The following is a 23555-nucleotide window of genomic DNA, read 5'->3' as shown; positions in this document are numbered from 1 at the left end:
ACGAAAGGTCTTCGACCTGAAACGTTAACTCTATTCCTTTCTCCACAGATGCCTCACTTCCTGAGTATTTCCAGCATTTTCTGTTTTTATTTCAGATTTCCAGCATCCGGAGTATTTTGCTTTCGATTTAGTGAAATAACTGTATAGATGTAATGAGCGCTAAATTGGGCTGTGTAGCGCCCGTTGTTTTGGCGCTACGTGGCCTCTCGAACATCCAAGATGGCGTCTTGGCTGCGGGCATTTCCAGCGTGACGTGCGCCGGATGCCATCTTGGTATAGGAATTAGCGCATGTGCAAATACCGAACACCGGCTGCAAGTAAAATAAGGAGAAAATGGATACAATCAGTGTGCAACGCTGATTTGAAGTGATAGACACCATTTTGGCACTTGACGCTCAACTCAACACACAGTCTTAAACACGACCTCCTGAACGTTTGAAGAGTGCCTGGAAGACCTCCCACCAGTGTTATTTAAAGAGACTATGCAGGATTTAATCCAGCAACTAACCTGTATTGTTCTGGTTGCTGATGCGTTTGTAACTATTTTTGGAGGTCTCCAAGACTTGAATACTAGGACGCGGGGACGTAGCCTAACATTTAGAGCCAGGACGTGCAGCAGTGAAGTTAGGAAATGCTTCTACATGCAAAGGGTGGGAGAAGTTTGGAACGCTCTTTTGCAAATGGCTGTTGATGCTAGCTCACTTGTGAATTCTAAATCTGAGATTGATAGATTTTTGTGAACCAAGGGTATTAAGGGATATGGGGCTAAGGCGGGTATATGGAGTTAGGTCACAGGTCCGCCATGATCTCATTGAATGGCAGAACAGGCTCGAGGGGCTAAATGCCACTGCCACTTGCTGCTTCCTGTTGCACACCACCTTCTCCTGCAAGAAAGCGGGACATGTATCCAGGTGATGTGCCTGTCATGGTTGAATAGCCACCTGTGTGTGACCTGTGAGCTGTGAGTAGGCGGCTTGCAACTGTGGTAATGTGTGAGGGTGAGAGGAAGCATCTGATTGGCAGAGTTGAGTACTGATGGAAAGAGTTAGCTGGAATGTGGGTGATGGGGGTGTAGTGTGTGGTGCAGTGGATGCGACTAGTGGTGCAGTCGGTAGGAGACGCCACTTGACAGTTGACCTCACTCACCTTGACCACTTGTGTCAAAGCATTGAACTTCTTCCTGCACTGCATCCATGTTCGTGGTGCTGTGTACCTGGCATTGACTTCGCTCCCCGTTGCCTCCCACTGCCTTTTGGGCATATGTCTGGAGGGCCTCTTGCCTTCTGTCCACCTCTTGTATCAAGGCCTCTAGTGCAACTGCAGAGAACCTCCGTGCCCATACTCTTGCAGGCCTGGTACAAGCTCAGATCAGCAGATTGGTGAGGTCTGGCAGGCAGATTGGAGGATGTGGGATTTAGTAGTGCGCAACCTTTATTCAATGTTTTAACATAACTCATCAGTGTGTAAACATAGGGATGGGACGTGCATCTGTGTTTTACCTGTGCGATGTCTGATCTCCGCTCAGACTCCGTGCAGACAGCAGACTGTTATTTTCAGCAAATAACAGGTACCGGATACCTTAAAGAGATTTTAAGAAACATCCTCCCTTTAAAAGATTGGGGCTCCCCCTACTGGTGTAAATTGCATTGAATCGCTGTGCAAGGCCTGGATTTCAACGCAGCTTAACGGTGAGTACTGAGGCTGGATGAAGTTCTCGCAGGGGGCCATTGGGTGCAGGTTAATAGCGGATCACGCTACCTATGCCCAATAATAGGCCCTATCGAATTTTTCCCCCAATGACTTTACACAGAAAACTGTAAACCCATGGACTGAACTACTATACGGAGGCCCTGATTATGGGATCTGATTATATCATTGAATTCAACGGAGAGTTGGATAAGTACCTGGAGAAAAATTTGGTAGAAGGGTGTGAGAGGTATGAAGGGATGTGATATTTCCTAGACATTGGGACTGGCCATATGGATTACAATGATCTTTTCGGCCCTGTACATTCCTCTGTAAGAAATTTGAATTGAGCTAGGTGAAGGTCAGTCTGGGGGATGGATGCGATCCTAGAATCAGGAACAGCAGTGTGCGGAGAAGCTGGAAATAGAAGCGTGCTATGGAGAAATCAGGAACAGCAGTGCACAAAGGAACCAAAAACAGAAGGAAGCATGGAAACCAGGAACACGAGGGTCTCTGGAACTGTACCCCATTGTATGAGACAGAGAGGGTGCAAGGAGAATACTGAAAATAAAGAAAGTCTTCTTTTGAAAATGCTCTCACTGACATGGTGAATGATTCTCAGCTCATTCCAAATGATAGTTCATCCTTCTTATTTATAACTTGATTACATCATAGACCCTCCCCAATATTCTTGAATATATTGTGCTAATTTCTTTCCTACTTTCCATTCTAAATGCAAATGTTCATACTAACCTGATCCCCATACAGTTTCTGTATCTAGATTCCCATGTAAATAATAGGTGGCAAGTAACATTCGCGCTACACAAGTGCCAAGCAACAACCATCTCCAACAACAGAGAGAGCCTTACCACTTGCCCTTGACATTAACAATCATTGAGTCCCCCACCATCAACATCCTGGGGCGGGGGGGGGTCACATTGACCAAAAATACAACCACATAAATGCCGAGGATACTACAGCAGGTCAGAGGCTGGGTATTCTGCGGCGAGTGACTCACCTCCTGACTCCCCAAAGCATCTCCACCACCTACAAGGCACAAGTCAGGAGTGTGATGAAATACTCTCCACTTGCCTGGAAGCTCAATGCCATCCAGGACAAAGGAGTCCAGTTGATCGGCACCTCATCCACCACCTTAAACATTTACTCCCATCACCACCGGCTGGACTGTGGCTGAAGTGTGTCCTTTCTACAGGATGTACTACAGTGACTCGCCAAGACTTCTTTGGCAGCACCTCCCAAACATGTGAACGTCACCATCTGGAAGGACAAGGGCAGCAGGTGCATGGGAACATCTTCACCTCCAAGTTTCCCTCCAAGTTGCACATCATCCTGATTTGGACGTATATCACTGTTCCTTCATCGGCGCTGGGTTGAAATCCTGGAACTCCCTAATTAAGAGCATTGTGGGAGCACCTTCACCATACGGACTGCAGCAGTTTGAATCATAGAATCGTAGAATGATACAGCACAGAAGGAGGCCATTCGGCCCATTATCCCTGAGCTGGCTTTTTGGAAGAACTATACAATTAGTCCCGCACCCCTTGGAATTTTTTTCCCTTCATGTATTTATTCAATTCCCTTTTGAAAGTTGCTTTTGAAATTGCTTCCATCACCCTTTCAGGCAGTGCATTCCAGATCATAACAACTCGTAAAAAAATTCTCATGATCCCACTACTGGTTCTTTTGCCAATTACCTTAATTCTGTGTCCTCTGGTTATCGACCCTTCTGCCACTGGAAACAGTTTCTCCTTATTTACTCTATCAAAACCCTTCATGATTTTGAACACCTATTAAATCTCCCCTTAATCTTCTCTGTTCTAAGGAGAACAATCCCAGCTTCTCCAGTCTCCCCGCATAACTGAAGCCCCGCATCCCTGGTATCATTCTAGTAAATCTCCGCTGCACCCTCTCCAAGGCCTTGACATCCTTCCTAAAGTTTGGTGCCCAAAATTGAACACAAAACTCCAGCTGGGGCCTAACCAGTGATTCATAAAGGTTTAGTATAACTTCCATGCTTTTGTACTCTATGCCTCTGTTTATAAAGCCAAGGATCTCGCATGCTTTTGTAACAGCCTTCTCAGCTTGTCCTGCCACCTTGAAAGATTTGTGTACATGCACCCCCAGGTCTCTCTGTTCCTGCATCCCCTTTAAAATTGTACCATTTAGTTTATATTGCCTCTTCTCATTCTTCCTACCAAAATGTATCACTTCGCACTTCTCTGTGTTAAATGTCATCTGCCATGTGTCTGCCCATTTTACCAGTCTGTCCTCCTGAAGTCTGTTTACTACATTTCTGAGTTTCGTGTCATTTGCAAACTTTGAAATTATTCCCTGCATACCCAAGTCCAGGTCATCAATATATATCAAAAAGAGCAGTGGTCCTAATACTGACCCCTGGGGAACACCACATAATACTTCCCTCCAATCTGAAAAATAACTGTTCATCACTACTTTCTGCTTTCATTCCTTTAAACAATTTCGTATCCATGCTGCCATGAAGTTCAAGAAGAAGGCTCACTACCATCTTCTCAAGGGCAGCTAGGAATGGGCAATAAATGCAGGCCTTGCCAGTGATGCCCACATCCCAAGAATAAATATATTAAGGAAATGAAACAGGTTGAGCACTTGCATTCGCACTGAAGCAAGCTACAGAGTTAAATTGAGTTTGTTGCTGAAGAAAAGGTGAGTAATTGAACTAATATATCCGTGATTAATTATTGATGTGCTTTTAGCGCTTCTGCTTGGTACAAGTAATTCCATGCAGAATGTGTTTATTTAACAGCTGAGTGCTGGAAGCAGGACAGGGACGGTCACAGTGTAATAGATGGCGCATGGGAACTGGTTAGCATAGTGCATAGCCTAAAGTTCAGATGAGTGGGGGTGAACTGTACATAATATGAGAGCCAGGTGCTGTGAGCTGCGTGATGTACACTAGAGAGCAGGGAGAGTATGTGGTGTTAATGTTTCGTTGGAACGCATTGTCATGTGCTGTTGGAAAGAACCAATGAAAGAATAAGCCGATACTTTATAAAGTAAACAGATAAGGGTTTAATTCTGAGGAGGAGGGAGAAATCAGTTGATGGACACCAGGAATGCTCACGACAATAAGTAGGGGGAAACAATATGAAATTCAAGCTTGGAATGCAAAGCACCCCATAAAGCGAGCAACATTTGCAAACCATGCATTGAATGGATGTGATTTCAAATTTCCCAGGGCTAACAATTCATGCAGAAAATGTGCTGGACACACGGGCCACTTTCCCTTTTTAAACACCACAGTACTCAGCTGCACGGTGAGGACACTACGACACCACACTCCACGAGCATTGCTAATCAATGAGCTGGGCTACACACCGTGCAGTGGAAGCCCCTAATACAGGAACAGAGCTACAGAATCTTCAGACTTTTCTTATACCAGTCATTTACCCTTAGGATGTCCATCATAGAGCTTCCTGATAGCTCAGCAAGTTTATCCAGTGAGTAGCTGAGCCGCAGAGACCAGGAAGGCCTCAGGTGCTGAGCTGGAGTGTCAACTGGAATGGCGGTTGCGAGTGCTACAATCGGTTTCAGTGTCCCTGGGTTAGGAAGAAGTAAAATCTGCCAGTGATTCCCATTCCTGATCGCCATTCACTGTTTTCTATCAAAGGTGCACTTGTATGAATGCTGGGTGAGGACAGGATAAGGGATGGGCCTAGAAATTGATCCACAGACTACTAAGGCACCAATACGGCGGGCAGAAAGCATGCGCATATTTCCGGCCAGAAGTGCGCCACCTGTCTTATTGGGTAAGTACAAACAAACGGTGTCTTTTAACCACGTCTGAAACAGGCCTTAGGCCCTTTGGGTATGCAAATAAGGGCACTTTTCATCAGCCCAAACTTGGACTCCTCTTCACCGGCAGGCTCTTCATGTCTCGCTGGCAACATTGAAATGAGTCCCTGGGCCGAATATCTGGAGAGTCTCGGGCCTCACCATTCAGGGTTGCGAACTACACCCCCCAGCGTGCCCAAAATTGGCCGCGGCCCAATTTCTAGGCCATTGATTGCGACACCCCATGGTTAAATTGCCTCCCAACATTCACCACCAAGAATAATGAACATATGAACAATGGCCACTCGAGCAAACAGGACCTGTGGAACTGCACCCAATTAAGGAGTTAAGGTGTTAAGAAGAAAAGTGTGGGAAAAGGAAGAAAAAAGTCATTTTCATTAATTGTTTGCCAAAAGTGTTATTTTGGCCGTCACATCAAATACATTTGAAATCTTATGTATTGCTGCACAGAATTCCCTGGTGTAGACGGGATGTAATTTTATAAAAGAGTGAGCATCTGCTTTAGAGCTCATAGAGGGCCTGCGTCTAAATTGTGAAATTGTTAAATAGAGCACATCCCTCAGCAGACAGGCATTCAACACACTAAAAACTGCGAAACACCAAAAACACCGTAGGGAAAAGTTAGTCACCATTAATTACTTAAAGTGCGATCTGGTGATATCAATTATATGTGGCCTAAAGACAAAAGTTCATGGAAAGAAGGTGTTAACACTATGACTGCCTGTTTGGAGTACTAGGAAAGTGACTTCTTTGAGGAGTGAAGGCTCTTGGCAGTTTTTTTATTTATACTTGAAATTGGGATTTAGTCTAAATGAATGTGGTGAGCACATTGAGTCTACAGACTCCGACCCACAGTACGGCCCACCTCTGGGGATTCAACTTACTTTCTCCAATATATAAGCTGGACATTAGCACTGGCATTCACAATTTGAATCTGAATTGATCAAACTCTGAAGATTCATTTTCTAAATATCCACGCTCACTTTTTAAAAAAAAACTTGCTTTCTTTGAAACCAGTGCTGGGAAGCAGCACTCCAGCAAGGCCTCTCCCTTGACATGGATTGATATGTAGGGGAAGATGGTAAGTGTCAATATTTAGGTTATCAGCACATCGTCTAGGCTGACACTTTAATCCTGTATTGAGGGAGTACTGCATCGCTGGAGACACCACTCTTCGAATAAGACATTAGAGGAGAAATTGGTCTTGTGCGGTAGTGCAAAATTGACGATAGCGAATCGGCAGCCATTTTATACTCCACAATGGAAAACAATATCGGGCGTAGTTTAAAACAGGTTGCCGATTCGCTATCATCCGTTTTGCGCAATTGCCTAAGACCAAATTCACACCCATTAAACCAAGTTCCTGTCTGCCTATTCTGGAGGTTCGTGGATATTAAAGATCCCTTAACACTATTTTGTAGGGCATGGAGTTCTTCTGATGAGTCAATCAACCTCCCTTAACCAACACCACCAAAAAAAGACTAACTGGTTCATTTATCACATTGTTATTTGTGGGATCTTGCTGTGTGAAAATGGCTGCTTCATTTACCTGCATAACAACAATCATTGCTCTTCAAAGTAAATCATTGTAGGTGAAGCATTTTGAGACATTTGTGAGAAAACTAATTAAGCCCTATATAAATGAATGGCTTTCTTTTATTTACAAGAAAAGGATTTTTAAAAAAAATTGATCTGGAATAAAGTCAGTGCCAGGTACTTCCCACACTCAATCCCTACCTCGAGAATCCCTTTTTCCTTTCATAATAAAATAACAAAAATATGGTTTTATACAAAAACAACACTGAAGGAGGGGGCCAGCATGGACCTTCACAACATACGTTACACAGGAACTGAGTAACTTTGGAACAGCCCCCAATCTTCCCCACCACCAAAAAAACACATAGCACCTTTAACTATTCCTATTTGTCAACCTGCCTGTCAAAGCAAAACCTGCAGAACATCAATAGGCATACAGAAATACATTGGAAAAGAAGGAATTATGAATCTACATTCCCCTCAAAATTTGATAACAGGATTGGGTTTTAATCAGCAAGGTGGGATCCAGCAAACCTTTAGTTCAATCAATAAAGCACCGAGTTAATCTTTGCATAAGCTGGGGCAAAGAAACAGAAAACCATCAGAAAACTTACAAACTGCAGTCCTTGGTAGCGGGCGATGGGAAAGTCCTTCACAATGTAAGTTGGTAAGTACATACAGGGTGGGAGGACGTGTTGCACCCGCGACGGATCTATCGGTGGAGCTGGAGAGGGAAAGAAAGCCCCACCTACATTAGAAAGCACCACAAGTAAACAAAGACCTGCGACTTCACGGGCGAAGGTGGCATAGATCACTCAACCAGTACTTGTGCTCGCAGTGCTGGTGAGCCAGCCACCAGTTGGCATGGCGGTCCCTAAATATTCGTTTTCCTAGATCAGGGTTGTCCAATATGTTAACCACTAGCCACACATGGCTAATTGGGAATTCAGATGTGGCTAATTGTATTTCTGATCAGTAAATAAAAAACGAGTAATAGACACCATCGTTGGGCATGTGATCTCAATACTCATATTCGCAAGGCGTTGGCATATGTGCTTTAACCTATTTCTGCGTTTGTTGGTAAAATGGTAACACAAAAAGCAGAGTGTGTGAGTGTTTTTTGATCCTTGTATTTCCTTCCTTGGTTACTGCTTATTGTTTATCTGCTAAAATGGTGTGTAACACAGGTGAAGACAGTGGACTTCAGCACCAGGGAAACACCAGCAACATTGTATGGGGGAGGGGAGCTGTCACCGTCATCAACTCAACCAATCAGAATAACCGCTCCAGGCCAGCAGAAGAAACCAAACTCAACCAATATCGAGCGGCTCCAACAGGCCACTTCATGGTAATGGGTAAGCAGCATCCAGCCGGGTGGAGAGCTGGGGCGGGTCTCATGTGACTTGTGCGAGTCAACATTCTCAGAAATCGCTCTGACAAAGCTCGCAACTGCTGGACAAAAACCGAAAGGCTGCACTAAGATGTGCTGTGTCTGATAAATTCGTGCCAGAATTCCAAACTTTGGTGAAAGAGAAAGACTCAAAGCGTCACACTAAATGGTGCCAGATGTTAAGTAAATATAGACGTGAAGTACATTTACCTGTATTGTGTGTAAGGCGTTTTCGACTAAAGTTAGTGCATGTGACGAAAATGGTGTCGCTGTAGCCACACATGTGGCTAGTCAGCAGTATCTATTGGATAACACGGTGCTAAATACATCGGGGTATATTTTCCTCTGTGCATAAATGTAGACATGAGTAAACGGTGGAGTTGGTTTCCTCGAGTCACTGAGCAGTAGCAGCATAAACAAATATTGGAAGATTGTCTTCGGGCAGTATTTTCAAATGAATCCATGAAGAAGTTCGAAAAGAAAGGTCAGCTTTACTGCTACGTTGTGTGCAGGATACGTATGACGATGGAAGCAGCGTATAACCAACGTCTCCTGATTCCCCGGATCCCTTTCATGAACACTAATAGATTCAGATTAACCAGAAACTTTGGAAGCAAAATGGCGTGTTTGATTTGAAATCACTTTGATTTTGGTTATTTATTTTCTACAATATAATCTTTTGTTCATAAAAGAGAAAAATATACCCCATAAAGAAAACGACGATATATTCTCGCTTCACCTCGGAGTCCCAGATGGTTATTTTATATTTCTGTGCACCTTGTTATGGAAACCTGTTAAATTATTGTTTGACCACAATTCTGAACAGTTAACACATGAAAGCAGTCATTTAATGACAATGAGTCAAAGTAACAATTGCATTTAAATTATATTGTCCTCTTTTTTTCTGTTGGTTAAGGCAGGTTTTTATTTCAAACACTATCCAGTTATCTTCTAGACATTGCATTGCATCTTGTATGAGGGAATGCTGCACTGTCTGTTCTGAATGAGATGTTAATCTGAGGCCTCTTAGGTGGACATAAATAAGATCCCATGGGACTATTTGAAAGGAGATAGGGCGGGGGAGTGGGACTAGCTGGATTGCTCGAGCATAGAGTCAGCTCAGATTCGATGGGCTGAATGGCCTCCTTCCGTGCTGTAACCTTTCTATGATTCTATGATTCTTTGATCTGGGAGTTAAAGAAGAGCTGTAGTAGAGAGTATTACAGTAAGAGGTGTGTGATATCTCAATATATTACAGTTAGAAGTGTGTGATACATCAGAGTGTTACAGTTAGAGGTGTCCATATATCAGAGTGCTACAATGAATAGTATGTGATAAAACAAAGTGTCAGTGAGGGGCGTGTTGCATATTAGAGAATGTCAAGATCAGGGGTTTGTGGTATATCAGAGTGTTACAGTGACCAGTGTAGGCTATGTTAGGGAGTGTTACAGTGACCAGTGTAGGCTATGTTAGGGAGTGGTACAGTGACCAGTGGAGGCTATGTTAGGGAGTGTTACAGTGACCAGTGTAGGCGATGTCAGAGAGTGTTACAGTGACCAGTGTAGGCTATGTCAGAGAGTGTTACAGTGAGCAGTGGAGGCTATGTTAGGGAGTGTTACAGTGACCAGTGTAGGCTATGTTAGGGAGTGTTACAGTGACCAGTGTAGGCTATGTTAGGGAGTGTTATAGTGAACAGTGGAGGGTATGTTAGGGAGTGTTACAGTGACCAGTGTAGGCTATGTTAGGGAGTGGTACAGTGAGCAGTGTAGGCTATGTTAGGGAGTGTTATAGTGAGCAGTGGAGGGTATATCAGAGAGTGTTACAGTGACCAATGTAGGCTATGTTAGGGAGTGTTACAGTGACCAGTGTAGGCTATGTTAGGGAGTGTTACAGTGACCAGTGTAGGCTATGTTAGGGAATGTTACAGTGAGCAGTGTAGGTTATGTCAGAGAGTGTTACAGTGACCAGTATAGGCTATGTTAGGGAGTGTTACAGTGAGCAGTGTAGGTTATGTCAGAGAGTGTTACAGTGAGCAGTGGAGGCTATGTTAGGGAGTGTTACAGTGACCAGTGTAGGCTATGTTAGGGAATGTTACAGTGAGCAGTGTAGGTTATGTCAGAGACTGTTACAGTGACCAGTATAGGCTATGTTAGGGAGTGTTACAGTGAGCAGTGTAGGTTATGTCAGAGAGTGTTACAGTGAGCAGTGGAGGCTATGTTAGGGAGTGTTACAGTGACCAGTGTAGGTTATGTCAGAGAGTGTTACAGTGAGCAGTGTAGGTTATGTCAGAGAGTGTGACAGTGACCAGTATAGGCTATGTTAGGGAGTGTTACAGTGAGCAGTGCAGGCTATGTAAGGGAGTGTTATAGTGAGCAGTTGGGAGTATATGTCAGTGCAGGTTATGTCAGAGAGTGTTACAGTGAGCAGTGGAGGCTATGTTAGGGAGTGTTACAGTGAGCAGTGTAGGTTATGTCAGACAGTGTTACAGTGACCAGTGTAGGCTATGTTAGGGAGTGTTACAGTGACCAGTGTAGGCTATGTTAGGGAGTGTTACAGTGAGCAGTGGAGGCTATGTTAGGGAGTGTTATAGTGAGCAGTGGAGGGTATATCAGAGAATGTTACAGTGAGCAGTGTAGGTTGTCAGAGAGTGTTACAGTGAGCAGTGTAGGTTATGTCAGAGAGTGTTACAGTGAGCAGTGTTGGTTATGTCAGAGAGCGTTACAGTGAGCAGTGTAGAGTATGTCAGAGAGTGTTACAGTGAGCAGTGTAGAGTATGTCAGAGAGTGTTACAGTGAGCAGTGTAGGTTATGTCAGAGAGTGTTACAGTGAGCAGAGGAGGGTATGTCAGAGAGTGTTACAGTGAGCAGTGTAGGGTATGTCAGAGAGTGCTACAGTGAGCAGTGTAGGGTATGTCAGAGAGTGTTATAGTGAGCAGTGGAGGGTATATCAGAGAGTGTTACAGTCAGCAGTGTAGGTTATGTCAGAGAGTGTTACAGTGACCAGTGTAGGCTATGTAAGGGAGTGTTACAGTGACCAGTGTAGGCAATGTTAGGGAGTGTTACAGTGACCAGTGTAGGCTATGTTAGGGTGTGTTATTTTGAGCAGTGGAGGCTATGTTAGGGAGTGTTACAGTCAGCAGTGTAGGTTATGTCAGAGAGTGTTACAGTGAGCAGTGTTGGTTATGTCAGAGAGCGTTACAGTGAACAGTGTAGGATATGTCAGAGAGTGTTACAGTGAGCAGTGTAGGTTATGTCAGAGAGTGTTACAGTGAGCAGTGTAGATTATGTCAGAGAGTGTTACAGTGAGCAGTGGAGGGTATATCAGAGAGTGTTACAGTGAGCAGTGTAGGGTATGTCAGAGAGTGCTACAGTGAGCAGTGTAGGGTATGTCAGAGAGTGTTACAGTGAGCAGTGGAGGGTATATCAGAGAGTGTTACAGTCAGCAGTGGAGGGTATGTCAGAGAGTGTTACAGTGAGCAGTGGAGGGTATATCAGAGAGTGTTACAGTGAGCAGTGTAGATTATGTCAGAGAGTGTTACAGTGAGCAGTGGAGGGTATATCAGAGAGTGTTACAGTGAGCAGTGTAGGGTATGTAAGAGAGTGCTACAGTGAGCAGTGTAGGGTATGTCAGAGAGTGTTACAGTGAGCAGTGGAGGGTATATCAGAGAGTGTTACAGTCAGCAGTGGAGGGTATGTCAGAGAGTGTTACAGTGAGCAGTGGAGGGTATATCAGAGAGTGTTACAGTGAGCAGTGTAGGTTATGTCAGAGAGTGTTACAGTGAGCAGTGTAGGTTATGTCAGAGAGCGTTACAGTGAGCAGTGTAGGGTATGTCAGAGAATGTTACAGTGAGCAGTGTGGGGTATATCAGAGAGTGTTACAGTGAACAGTGTAGGTCATGTCAGAGAGTGTTACAGTGAGCAGTGTGGTGTATATCAGAGAGTGTTAGTGAGCACTATAGGTTATGTCAGAGAGTGTTACAGTGAGCAGTGTAGGTTATGTTAGGGAGTGTTACAGTGAGCAGTGGAGGCTATGTTAGGGAGTGTTACAGTGAGCAGTGTAGGCTATGTTAGGGAGTGTTATAGTGAGCAATGGAGGGTATATCAGAGAGTGTTACAGTCAGTAGTGTAGGTTATGTCAGAGAGTGTTACAGTGACCAGTGTAGGCTATGTTAGGGAGTGTTACAGTGACCAGTGTAGGCTATGTTAGGGAGTGTTACAGTGACCAGTGTAGGCGATGTTAGGGAGTGTTACAGTGAGCAGTGTAGGCTATGTTTGGGAGTGTTACAGTGAGCAGTGTAGGCTATGTTAGGGAGTGTTATAGTGAGCAGTGGAGGGTATATCAGAGCGTGTTACAGTGAGCAGTGTAGGTTATGTCAGAGAGTGTTACAGTGAGCAGTGTAGGGTATGTCAGAGAGTGTTACAGTGAGCAGTGGAGGCTATGTTAGGGAGTGTTACAGTAACCAGTGTAGGCTATGTTAGGGAGTGTTACAGTGAGCAGTGGAGGGTATATCAGAGAGTGTTACAGTCAGCAGTGTAGGTTATGTCAGAGAGTGTTACAGTGAGCAGTGTTGGTTATGTCAGAGAGCGTTACAGTGAGCAGTGTAGGGTATGTCAGAGAGTGTTACAGTGAGCAGTGGAGGGTATATCAGAGAGTGTTACAGTCAGCAGTGGAGGGTATGTCAGAGAGTGTTACAGTGAGCAGTGGAGGGTATATCAGAGAGTGTTACAGTGAGCAGTGTAGGTTATGTCAGAGAGTGTTACAGTGAGCAGTGTAGGTTATGTCAGAGAGTGTTACGGTGAGCAGTGTAGGGTATGTCAGAGAGTGTTACAGTGAGCAGTGTAGGGTATGTCAGAGAGTGTTACAGTGAGCAGTGTAGGGTATATCAGCGAGTGTTACAGTGAGCAGTGTAGGGTATGTCAGAGAGTGCTACAGTGAGCAGTGTAGGGCATGTCAGAGAGTGTTACAGTGAGCAGTGGAGGGTATGTCAGAGAGTGCAACAGTCAGCAGTGTAGGGCATATCAGAGAGTGTTACAGTGAGCAGTGTAGGTTATGTCAGAGAGTGTTACAGTGAGCAGTGTAGGTTATGTCAGAGAGTGTTACGGTGAGCAGTGTAGGGTATGTCAGAGAATGTTAGTGAGCACTATAGGTTATGTCAGAGAGTGTTAAAGTGAGCAGTGTAGGTTATGTTAGGGAGTGTTACAGTGAGCAGTGTAGGCTATGTTAGGGAGTGTTATAGTGAGCAGTGGAGGGTATATCAGAGAATGTTACAGTGAGCAGTGTAGGTTATGTCAGAGAGTGCTACAGTGAGCAGTGTAGGTTATGTCAGAGAGTGTTACAGTGAGCAGTGTAGGTTATGTCAGAGAGTGTTACGGTGAGCAGTGTAGGGTATGTCAGAGAGTGTTACAGTGAGCAGTGTCGGGTATGTCAGAGAGCGTTACAGTGAGCAGTGTAGGGTATGTCAGAGAATGTTACAGTGAGCAGTGTGGGGAATATCAGAGAGTGTTACAGTGAACAGTGTAGGTCATGTCAGAGAGTGTTACAGTGAGCAGTGTGGGGTATATCAGAGAGTGTTAGTGAGCACTATAGGTTATGTCAGAGAGTGTTACAGTGAGCCGTGTAGGTTATGTTAGGGAGTGTTACAGTGAGCAGTGGAGGCTATGTTATGGAGTGTTACAGTGAGCAGTGTAGGCTATGTTAGGGAGTGTTATAGTGAGCAGTGGAGGGTATATCAGAGAGTGTTACAGTGAGCAGTGTAGGTTATGTCAGAGAGTGTTACAGTGAGCAGTGGAGGGTATATCAGAGAGTGTTACAGTCAGTAGTGTAGGTTATGTCAGAGAGTGTTACAGTGACAAGTGTAGGCTATGTTAGGGAGTGTTACAGTGACCAGTGTAGGCTATGTTAGGGAGTGTTACAGTGACCAGTGTAGGCTATGTTAGGGAGTGTTACAGTGAGCAGTGTAGGCTATGTTAGGGAGTGTTATAGTGAGCAGTGGAGGGTAACACAGTGTGCTGAGAGTTCGGTACGTGTGGGAGTTTGGTGAAGTGGGGGAAGGAGGTGCTGCTTTGCCTTGCTTTTCCTGCAGAGCGGTAGTGGACCTGAGAGCGGTGAGCGGCGGGAGAGAGCGAGACCAGAGCGGGGATAAAAACAGCGCGGAGAGAGCGAGAGTCCAGTCGGTGAGCGGCGGTAAAGAGCGAGACCAGAGCGGGGATAAAAACAGCGCGGAGAGAGCGAGAGTCCAGTCGGTGAGCGGCGGTAAAGAGCGAGACCAGAGCGGGGATAAAAACAGCGCGGAGAGAGCGAGAGTTCAGTCGGTGAGCGGCGGGAGAGAGCGAGACCAGAGCGGAGATATAAACAGCGCGGAGAGAGCGAGAGTCCAGTTGGTGAGCGGCGGGAGAGAGCGAGACCAGAGCGGAGATATAAACAACGCAGAGAGAGCGAGAGTTCAGTCGGTGAGCGGCGGGAGAGAGCGAGACCAGAGCGGGGATATAAACAGCGCGGAGAGAGCGAGACCAGAGCTTACTCTGAGAGCGAGACTCTGAGACCAGCGGCAGTTCGGGGTGACGTCACCAGTCAGAAAGTGACGCGGCACAGGGGAGGCAGCTGATTGGTGAGTAGGTTCAGGTGAGTATTTCTACCATTTTACTGTAAGTAAAGTAATAAGAAAGGGAAGATCTGCAGGTTTTATAGCAGATAGTGTTTTTTTTTAGTGAACCGAGGTCCCTAGTATAGTTAACATTTTCTAATTTCAACGTAATTTAAAAGGGGTAACTAAGCTAAGGCAAGTCATGGCAGCAGACCTCGCACCCGTGATATGCTCCTCCTGCAAGATGTGGGAAGTCATGGACACTACCAGTGTCCCTGCCGACCATGTGTGCGGGAAGTGTGTCCACCTGCAGCTACTGACCGATCGTATCTCGGAGCTGGAGCTGCGGGTGGACTCACTGTGGAGCATCCGCGATGCAGAGAAACTCGTGGATAGCACGTTTAGCGAGTTGGTCACACCGCAGGTAAAGGGTATACAGGCAGGAAGTGAATGGGTGACCACCAGGAAGAGTAAGAGGTGCAGGCAGGTAGTGCAGGGGTCCCCTGTGGCCATCCCCCTCTCAAACAGATATGCCACTTTGGATGCTGTTGGGGGGGATGACTTATCAGGGGAAGGCAGCAGCAGCCAACTTCCTGGCACCACGGGTAGCTCTGCTGCACAGGTTGGGAGGAAAAAGAGTGGCAGAGCTATAGTGATAGGGGACTCAATTGTAAGGGGAATAGACAGGCGTTTCTGCGGCCGCAACCGAGACTCCAGGATGGTGTGTTGCCTCCCTGGTGCAAGGATCAAGGATGTCTCGGAGCGGCTACAGAACATTTTGGAGGGGGAGGGCGAACAGCCAGCTGTCGTGGTGCACATAGGCACCAACGATATAGGTAAAAAAGGGGATGAGGTCCTAAAAGCAGAATATAGGGAGTTAGGAGGTAAATTAAAAAATAGGACCTCAAAGGTAGTAATCTCAGGATTGTTGCCAGTGCCACGTGCTAGTCAGAGTCGAAATAGGAGGATATTTCAAATGAATACGTGGCTAGAGGAATGGTGCAAGGGGGAGGGATTCAAATTCCTGGGACACTGGAAACGGTTCTGGGGGAGGTGGGACCAGTACAAACCGGATGGTCTGCACCTGGGCAGGGCCGGGACCGCTGTCCTAGGAGGAGTGTTTGCTAGTGCTGTTGGGGAGGGTTTAAACTAAAGTGGCAGGGGGTTGGGAACCTGAGCAGGGAGAGAGAGGAAAGCGTAACAGGAAGGGACAGAAGGTATGGAGTAATAGGTAAAGTGTTAAAAAAGGAAAAAGCAGGAACTAAGCGTCACAAAACAGATTTGAAAGTTCTTTATCTGAATGCACGTAGCATTCGTAATAAAATGGACGAGTTAACGGCACAAATAACTACGTATGGGTATGATCTTGTGGCCATTACAGAAACATGGCTGCAGGGTGACAACGACTGGGAATTAAATATGCCAGGGTCCCCTGTGGCCATCCCCCTCTCAGGGTATTTAACAATCAGGAAGGACAGGCAGGAAGGAAGGGGAGGTGGGGTGGCTATGTTAATAAAGGAAGGAATCACTGTAATACAGAGAAATGATATTGGGACAAAGCATCAAGATAATGAAACAGTTTGGGTGGAGATAAGGAATAATAAGGGAAAAAAAACATTAGTGGGCGTAGTATATAGGCCTCCTAATAGTTGCAACTCTGCTGGAAGAAGTATTAATCAGGAAATAGTCGGGGCATGTAATAAGGGAACAGCCATAATTATGGGGGATTTTAATTATCATATTAACTGGACAAATCAAATTGGGCAGAGCAGCCTTGAGGACGAGTTCATTGAGTGCATCAGGGATGGATTTCTTGAGCAGTATGTAACTGATCCTACAAGGGGGCAGGCAACCTTGGACCTGGTCCTGTGTAATGAGTCAGGATTAATTAATAATGTCCTAGTTAAGGATCCCCTTGGAACGAGCGACCACAACATGGTTGAATTCCATATCCAATTAGAGGGTGAGAAGGTTGATTCTCAAACAAGCGTACTGAGCTTGAATAAAGGAGACTATGATGGTATGAGAGCAGAATTGATTAAAGTGGACTGGGAAAATAGATTAAAGGGTAAGACGGTACATGAGCAGTGGTGTTCATTTAAGGAGTTATTTTACAACTTTCAAAATAAATATATTCCACTGAGGAAAAAAGGGTGTAAAAGAAATGACAGCCATCCGTGGCTAAGTAAAGAAATCAAGGATAGTATCCGACTAAAAACAAGGACATATAAGGTAGCCAAACTTAGTGGGAGGATAGAAGATTGGGAATTCTTCAAAAGACAGCAAAAAGTAACTAAAGGATTGATTAAGAAAGGGAAGTTAGATTATGAAAAGAAATTAGCAAAAAATATAAAAACAGATAGCAAGAGTTTCTATAGTTATATAAAAAGAAAAAGGGTGGCTAAGGCAAACGTAGGTCCCTTAGAGGATGAGACCGGGAAATTAATGGTGGGAAACATGGAGATGGCAAAAATGCTGAACAAATATTTTGTTTCAGTCTTTACAGTAGAGGACACTAAGAATATCCCAACACTGGACAAACAGGGGACTCTCGGGGGGGAGGAGCTAAATACGATTAAAATCACTCAGGAGATGGTACTCAGTAAAATAATGGGACTCAAGGCGGATAAATCCCCTGGACCTGATGGCTTCCATCCTAGGGTCTTGAGGGAAGTGGCAGTAGGGATTGTGGATGCTTTGGTGATAGTTTTCCAAAATTCCCTGGACTCAGGAGAGGTCCCGGCAGATTGGAAAACTGCTAATGTAACACCGTTATTTAAAAAGGGTAGTAGGCAGAAGGCTGGAAATTATAGGCCAGTTAGCTTAACATCTGTGGTGGGTAAAATTTTGGAGTCTATTATTAAGGAGACAGTAACGGAACATTTAGATAAGCATAATTTAATTGGACAAAGTCAGCATGGCTTTATGAAGGGGAAGTCATGTCTGACAAATTTGCTTGAGTTCTTCGAGGATATAACGTATAGGGTGGATAAAGGGGAACCAGTGGACATAGTGTATTTAGACTTCCAGAAGGCATTCGACAAGGTGCCACATAAAAGATTATTACTTAAGATAAAAAATCACGGGATTGGGGGTAATATTCTGGCATGGGTGGAGGATTGGTTATCGAACAGGAAGCAGAGAGTTGGGATAAATGGTTCATTTTCGGACTGGCAACCAGTAACCAGTGGTGTTCCACAGGGGTCGGTGCTGGGTCCCCAACTCTTTACAATCTATATTAACGATTTGGAGGAGGGGACCGAGTGCAACATATCAAAATTTGCAGATAATACAAAGATGGGAGGGAAAGTAGAGAGTGAGGAGGACATAAAAAACCTGCAAGGGGATATAGACAGGCTGGGTGAGTGGGCGGAGATTTGGCAGATGCAATATAATATTGGAAAATGTGAGGTTATGCACTTTGGCAGGAAAAATCAGAGAGCAAGTTATTTTCTTAATGGCGAGAGACTGGAAAGTACTGCAGCACAAAGGGATCTGGGGGTCCTAGTGCAAGAAAATCAAAAAGTTGGTATGCAGGTGCAGCAGGTGATCAAGAAAGCCAACGGAATGTTGGCTTTTATTGCTAGGGGGATAGAATATAAAAACAGGGAGGTATTGCTGCAGTTATATAAGGTATTGGTGAGACCGCACCTGGAATACTGCATACAGTTTTGGTCTCCATACTTAAGAAAAGACATACTTGCTCTCGAGGCAGTACAAAGAAGGTTCACTCGGTTAATCCCGGGGATGAGGGGGCGGACATATGAGGAGAGGTTGAGTAGATTGGGACTCTACTCATTGGAGTTCAGAAGAATGAGAGGCGATCTTATTGAAACATATAAGATTGTGAAGGGGCTTGATCGGGTGGATGCAGTAAGGATGTTCCCAAAGATGGGTGAAACTAGAACTAGGGGGCATAATCTTAGAATAAGGGGCTGCTCTTTCAAAACTGAGATGAGGAGAAACTTCTTCACTCAGAGGGTGGTAGGTCTGTGGAATTTGCTGCCCCAGGAAGCTGTGGAAGCTACATCATGAGATAAATTTAAAACAGAAATAGACAGTTTCCTCGAAGTAAAGGGAATTAGGGGTTATGGGGAGCGGGCAGGAAATTGGACATGAAGCTGAGTTCGGATCGGTCAATGCCCTGTGGGTGGCGGAGAGGGCCCAGGGGCTGTGCGGCCGGGTCCTGCTCCGACTTCTTGTGTTCTTTAGATTTGTGGTTGGGATCAGATCAGCCATGATCTTATTGAATGGCGGAGCAGGCTCGAGGGGCCGATTGGCCTACTCCTGCTCCAATTTCTTATCTTCTTATGTTCTTATATCAGAGCGTGTTACAGTGAGCAGTGTAGGTTATGTCAGAGAGTGTTACAGTGAGCAGTGTAGGTTATGTCAGAGAGTGTTACAGTGAGCAGTGGAGGCTATGTTAGGGAGTGTTACAGTAACCAGTGTAGGCTATGTTAGGGAGTGTTACAGTGAGCAGTGGAGGGTATATCAGAGAGAGTTACAGTCAGCAGTGTAGGTTATGTCAGAGAGTGTTACAGTGAGCAGTGTTGGTTATGTCAGAGAGCGTTACAGTGAGCAGTGTAGGGTATGTCAGAGAGTGTTACAGTGAGCAGTGTAGGTTATGTCAGAGAGTGTTACAGTGAGCAGTGTAGGTTATGTCAGAGAGTGTTACAGTGAGCAGTGGAGTGTATATCAGAGAGTGTTACATTGAGCAGTGTAGGGTATGTCAGAGAGTGCTACAGTGAGCAGTGTAGGGTATGTCAGAGAGTGTTACAATGAGCAGTGGAGGGTATATCAGAGAGTGTTACAGTCAGCAGTGGAGGGTATGTCAGAGAGTGTTACAGTGAGGAGTGGAGGGTATATCAGAGAGTGTTACAGTGAGCAGTGTAGGTTATGTCAGAGAGTGTTACAGTGAGCAGTGTAGGGTATATCAGAGAGTGTTACAGTGAGCAGTGTAGGGTATGTCAGAGAGTGCTACAGTGAGCAGTGTAGGGCATGTCAGAGAGTGTTACAGTGAGCAGTGGAGGGTATGTCAGAGAGTGTTACAGTAAGCAGTGGAGGATATATCAGAGAGTGTTACAGTGAGCAGTGTAGGTTATGTCAGAGTGTTACAGTGAGCAGTGTAGGTTATGTCAGAGAGTGTTACGGTGAGCAGTGTAGGGTATGTCAGAGAGTGTTACAGTGAGCAGTGTAGGGTATGTCAGAGAGTGTTACAGTGAGCAGTGTAGGTTATGTTAGGGAGTGTTACAGTGAGCAGTGGAGGCTATGTTAGGGAGTGTTACAGTGAGCAGTGTAGGCTATGTTAGGGAGTGTTATAGTGAGCAGTGGAGGGTATATCAGAGAATGTTACAGTGAGCAGTGTAGGTTATGTCAGAGAGTGTTACAGTGAGCAGTGTAGGTTATGTCAGAGAGTGTTACAGTGACCAGTGTAGGCTATGTTTGGGAGTGTTACAGTGACGAGTGTAGGCTATGTTAGGGAGTGTTACAGTGAGCAGTGGAGGCTATGTTAGGGAGTGTTACAGTGAGAAGTGTAGGCTATGTTAGGGAGTGTTATAGTGAGCAGTGGAGGGTATATCAGAGAATGTTACAGTGAGCAGTGTAGGTTATGTCAGAGAGTGTTACAGTGAGCAGTGTAGGTTATGTCAGAGAGTGTTACAGTGACCAGTGTAGGTTATGTCAGAGAGTGTTACAGTGAACAGTGTAGGCTATGTTTGGGAGTGTTACAGTGACCAGTGTAGGCTATGTTAGGGAGTGTTACAGTGAGCAGTGTAGGCTATGTTTGGGAGTGTTCCAGTGAGCAGTGTAGGCTATGTTAGGGAGTGTTATAGTGAGCAGTGGAGGGTATATCAGAGAGTGTTACAGTGAGCAGTGTAGGTTATGTCAGAGAGTGTTACAGTGAGCAGTGTTGTTTATGTCAGAGAGCGTTACAGTGAGCAGTGTAGGGTATGTCAGAGAGTGTTACAGTGAGCAGTGTAGGTTATGTCAGAGAGTGTTACAGTGAGCAGTATAGGTTTGTCAGAGAGTGTTACAGTGAGCAGTGGAGGCTATGTCAGAGAGTGTTACAGTGACCAGTGTAGGCTATGTTAGGGAGTGTTACAGTGACCAGTGTAGGCTATGTTAGGGTGTGTTACAGTGAGCAGTGTAGGCTATGTTAGGGAGTGTTACTGTGAGCACTGTAGGCTATGTTAGGGAGTGTTATTGTGAGCAGTGGAGGGTATATCAGAGAGTGTTACAGTGAGCAGTGTAGCTTATGTCAGAGAGTGTTACAGTGAGCAGTGTAGGTTATGTCAGAGAGTGTTACAGTGAGCAGTGGAGGCTATGTTAGGGAGTGTTACAGTAACCAGTGTAGGCTATGTTAGGGAGTGTTACAGTGAGCAGTGGAGGGTATATCAGAGAGTGTTACAGTCAGCAGTGTAGGTTATGTCAGAGAGTGTTGCAGTGAGCAGTGTTGGTTATGTCAGAGAGCGTTACAGTGAGCAGTGTCGGGTATGTCAGAGAGTGTTACAGTGAGCAGTGTAGGTTATGTCAGAGAGTGTTAAGTGAGCAGTGTAGGTTATGTCAGAGAGTGTTACAGTGAGCAGTGGAGGGTATATCAGAGAGTGTTACAGTGAGCAGTGTAGGGTATGTCAGAGAGTGCTACAGTGAGCAGTGTAGGGTATGTCAGAGAGTGTTACAGTGAGCAGTGGAGGGTATATCAGAGAGTGTTACAGTGAGCAGTGTTGGTTATGTCAGAGAGCGTTACAGTGAGCAGTGTCGGGTATGTCAGAGAGTGTTACGGTGAGCAGTGGAGGGTATATCAGAGAGTGTTACAGTGAGCAGTGTAGGTTATGTCAGAGAGTGTTACAGTGAGCAGTGTAGGTTATGTCAGAGAGTGTTACGGTGAGCAGTGTAGGGTGTGTCAGAGAGTGTTACAGTGAGCAGTGTAGGGTATGTCAGAGAGTGTTACAGTGAGCAGTGTAGGGTATATCAGAGAGTGTTACAGTGAGCAGTGTCGGGTATGTCAGAGAGTGTTACAGTGAGCAGTGGAGGGTATGTCAGAGAGTGCTACAGTGAGCAGTGTAGGGCATGTCAGAGAGTGTTACAGTGAGCAGTGGAGGGTATGTCAGAGAGTGCTACAGTGAGCAGTGTAGGGCATGTCAGAGAGTGTTACAGTGAGCAGTGTAGGGTATATCAGGGAGTGTTACAGTCAGCAGTGGAGGGTATGTCAGAGAGTGTTACAGTGAGCAGTGGAGGGTATATCAGAGAGTGTTACAGTGAGCAGTGTATGTTATGTCAGAGAGTGTTCGTGAGCAGTGTAGGGTATGTCAGAGAGTGTTACAGTGAGCAGTGTCGGGTATATCAGAGAGTATTAGTGAGCACTATAGGTTATGTCAGAGAGTGTTACAGTGAGCAGTGTAGGTTATGTCAAAGAGTGTTACAGTGAGCAGTGTAGGGTATGTCAGAGAGTGTTACAGTGAGCAGTGTAGGTTATGTCAGAGAGTGTTACAGTGAGCAATGTAGGGTATATCAGAGAGTGTTAGTGAGTACTGTAGGTTATGTCAGAGAGTGTTACAGTGAGCAGTGTAGGTTATGTCAGAGATTGTTACAGTGAGCAGTGTAGGGTATGTCAGAGAGTGTTAGTGAGTGGTGTAGGGTATGTCAGAGAATGTTACAGTGAGCAGTGTAGGGTATGTCAGAGAGTGTTACAGTGAGTGGTGTAGGGTATGTCAGAGAATGTTACATTGAGCAGTGTAGGGTATGTCAGAGAGTGTAACAGTGAGCAGTGTAGGGTATGTCAGAGAGTGTTACAGTGAGCAGTGTAGGGTATGTCAGAGAATGTTACAGTGAGCAGTGTAGGGTATGTCAGAGAGTGTTACAGTGAGCAGTGTAGGGCATATCAGAGAGTGTTACAGTCAGCAGTGTAGGTTATGTCAGAGAGTGTTACAGTGAGCAGTGTCGGGTATGTCAGAGAGTGTTACAGTGAGCAGTGTAGGGTATGTCAGAGAGTGTTACAGTGAGCAGTGTAGGGTATGTCAGAGAGTGTTACAGTGAGCAGTGTCGGGTATGTCAGAGAGTGTTACAGTGAGCAGTGTAGGGTATGTCAGAGAGTGTTAGTGAGTGGTATGTGACACCTCAGAGAACTGACCAATGTCAGCATGTATGTGAAAGAAAGCCCAGTTGTTAAATGTGGAAGCCGCTTCACTGTATAGATTTTATGAATTCTGTCCATCTCTTTTAATATGATATTTTTGTAGACAAACACAATATCAGTCTGATTCCAAATTATATATGAAAAACTCACACCCACAGAGGATTCAGTAACTCAAGTAATCTTATTAGGGCTATTCACGGCTGTGCTGAGCGTCATTATGCACAACATAAAACAAGTATTGGCTTGCCAGCAGTTTAATTACCATAACATCTCTGGCAACTCGTCTTCATCTGTCACATCTTATTAGGTAACCGAGATAACATGCTGGCTTTTTTGACAGCTGACAGGTGTTACATTTTTGTGCTTTTGGAGGG

General features: G+C 45.2%; 1 protein-coding gene across 2 annotated transcripts in view; it reads right to left on the bottom strand.

Moving 5' to 3' along the window:
- Nucleotides 1-23555, bottom strand: part of b4galnt4a (beta-1,4-N-acetyl-galactosaminyl transferase 4a) — a 659811-nt gene that overhangs the window by 109682 nt on the left and 526574 nt on the right. For both annotated transcript variants that reach the window (XM_067993694.1, XM_067993695.1), the window contains exon 11: nucleotides 7689-7798. In XM_067993694.1, coding sequence (XP_067849795.1) covers nucleotides 7689-7798 — 110 coding nt within the window. The remainder of the gene's footprint in view (nucleotides 1-7688; nucleotides 7799-23555) is intronic.

This window comes from Heptranchias perlo, chromosome 12 (assembly GCF_035084215.1).
Source record: "Heptranchias perlo isolate sHepPer1 chromosome 12, sHepPer1.hap1, whole genome shotgun sequence".
In the NCBI taxonomy this organism is placed as follows: Eukaryota; Metazoa; Chordata; class Chondrichthyes; order Hexanchiformes; family Hexanchidae; genus Heptranchias; species Heptranchias perlo.
Note: the sequence above shows the minus strand (reverse complement) of the source record. Positions and strands in the feature narration are given on the sequence as shown.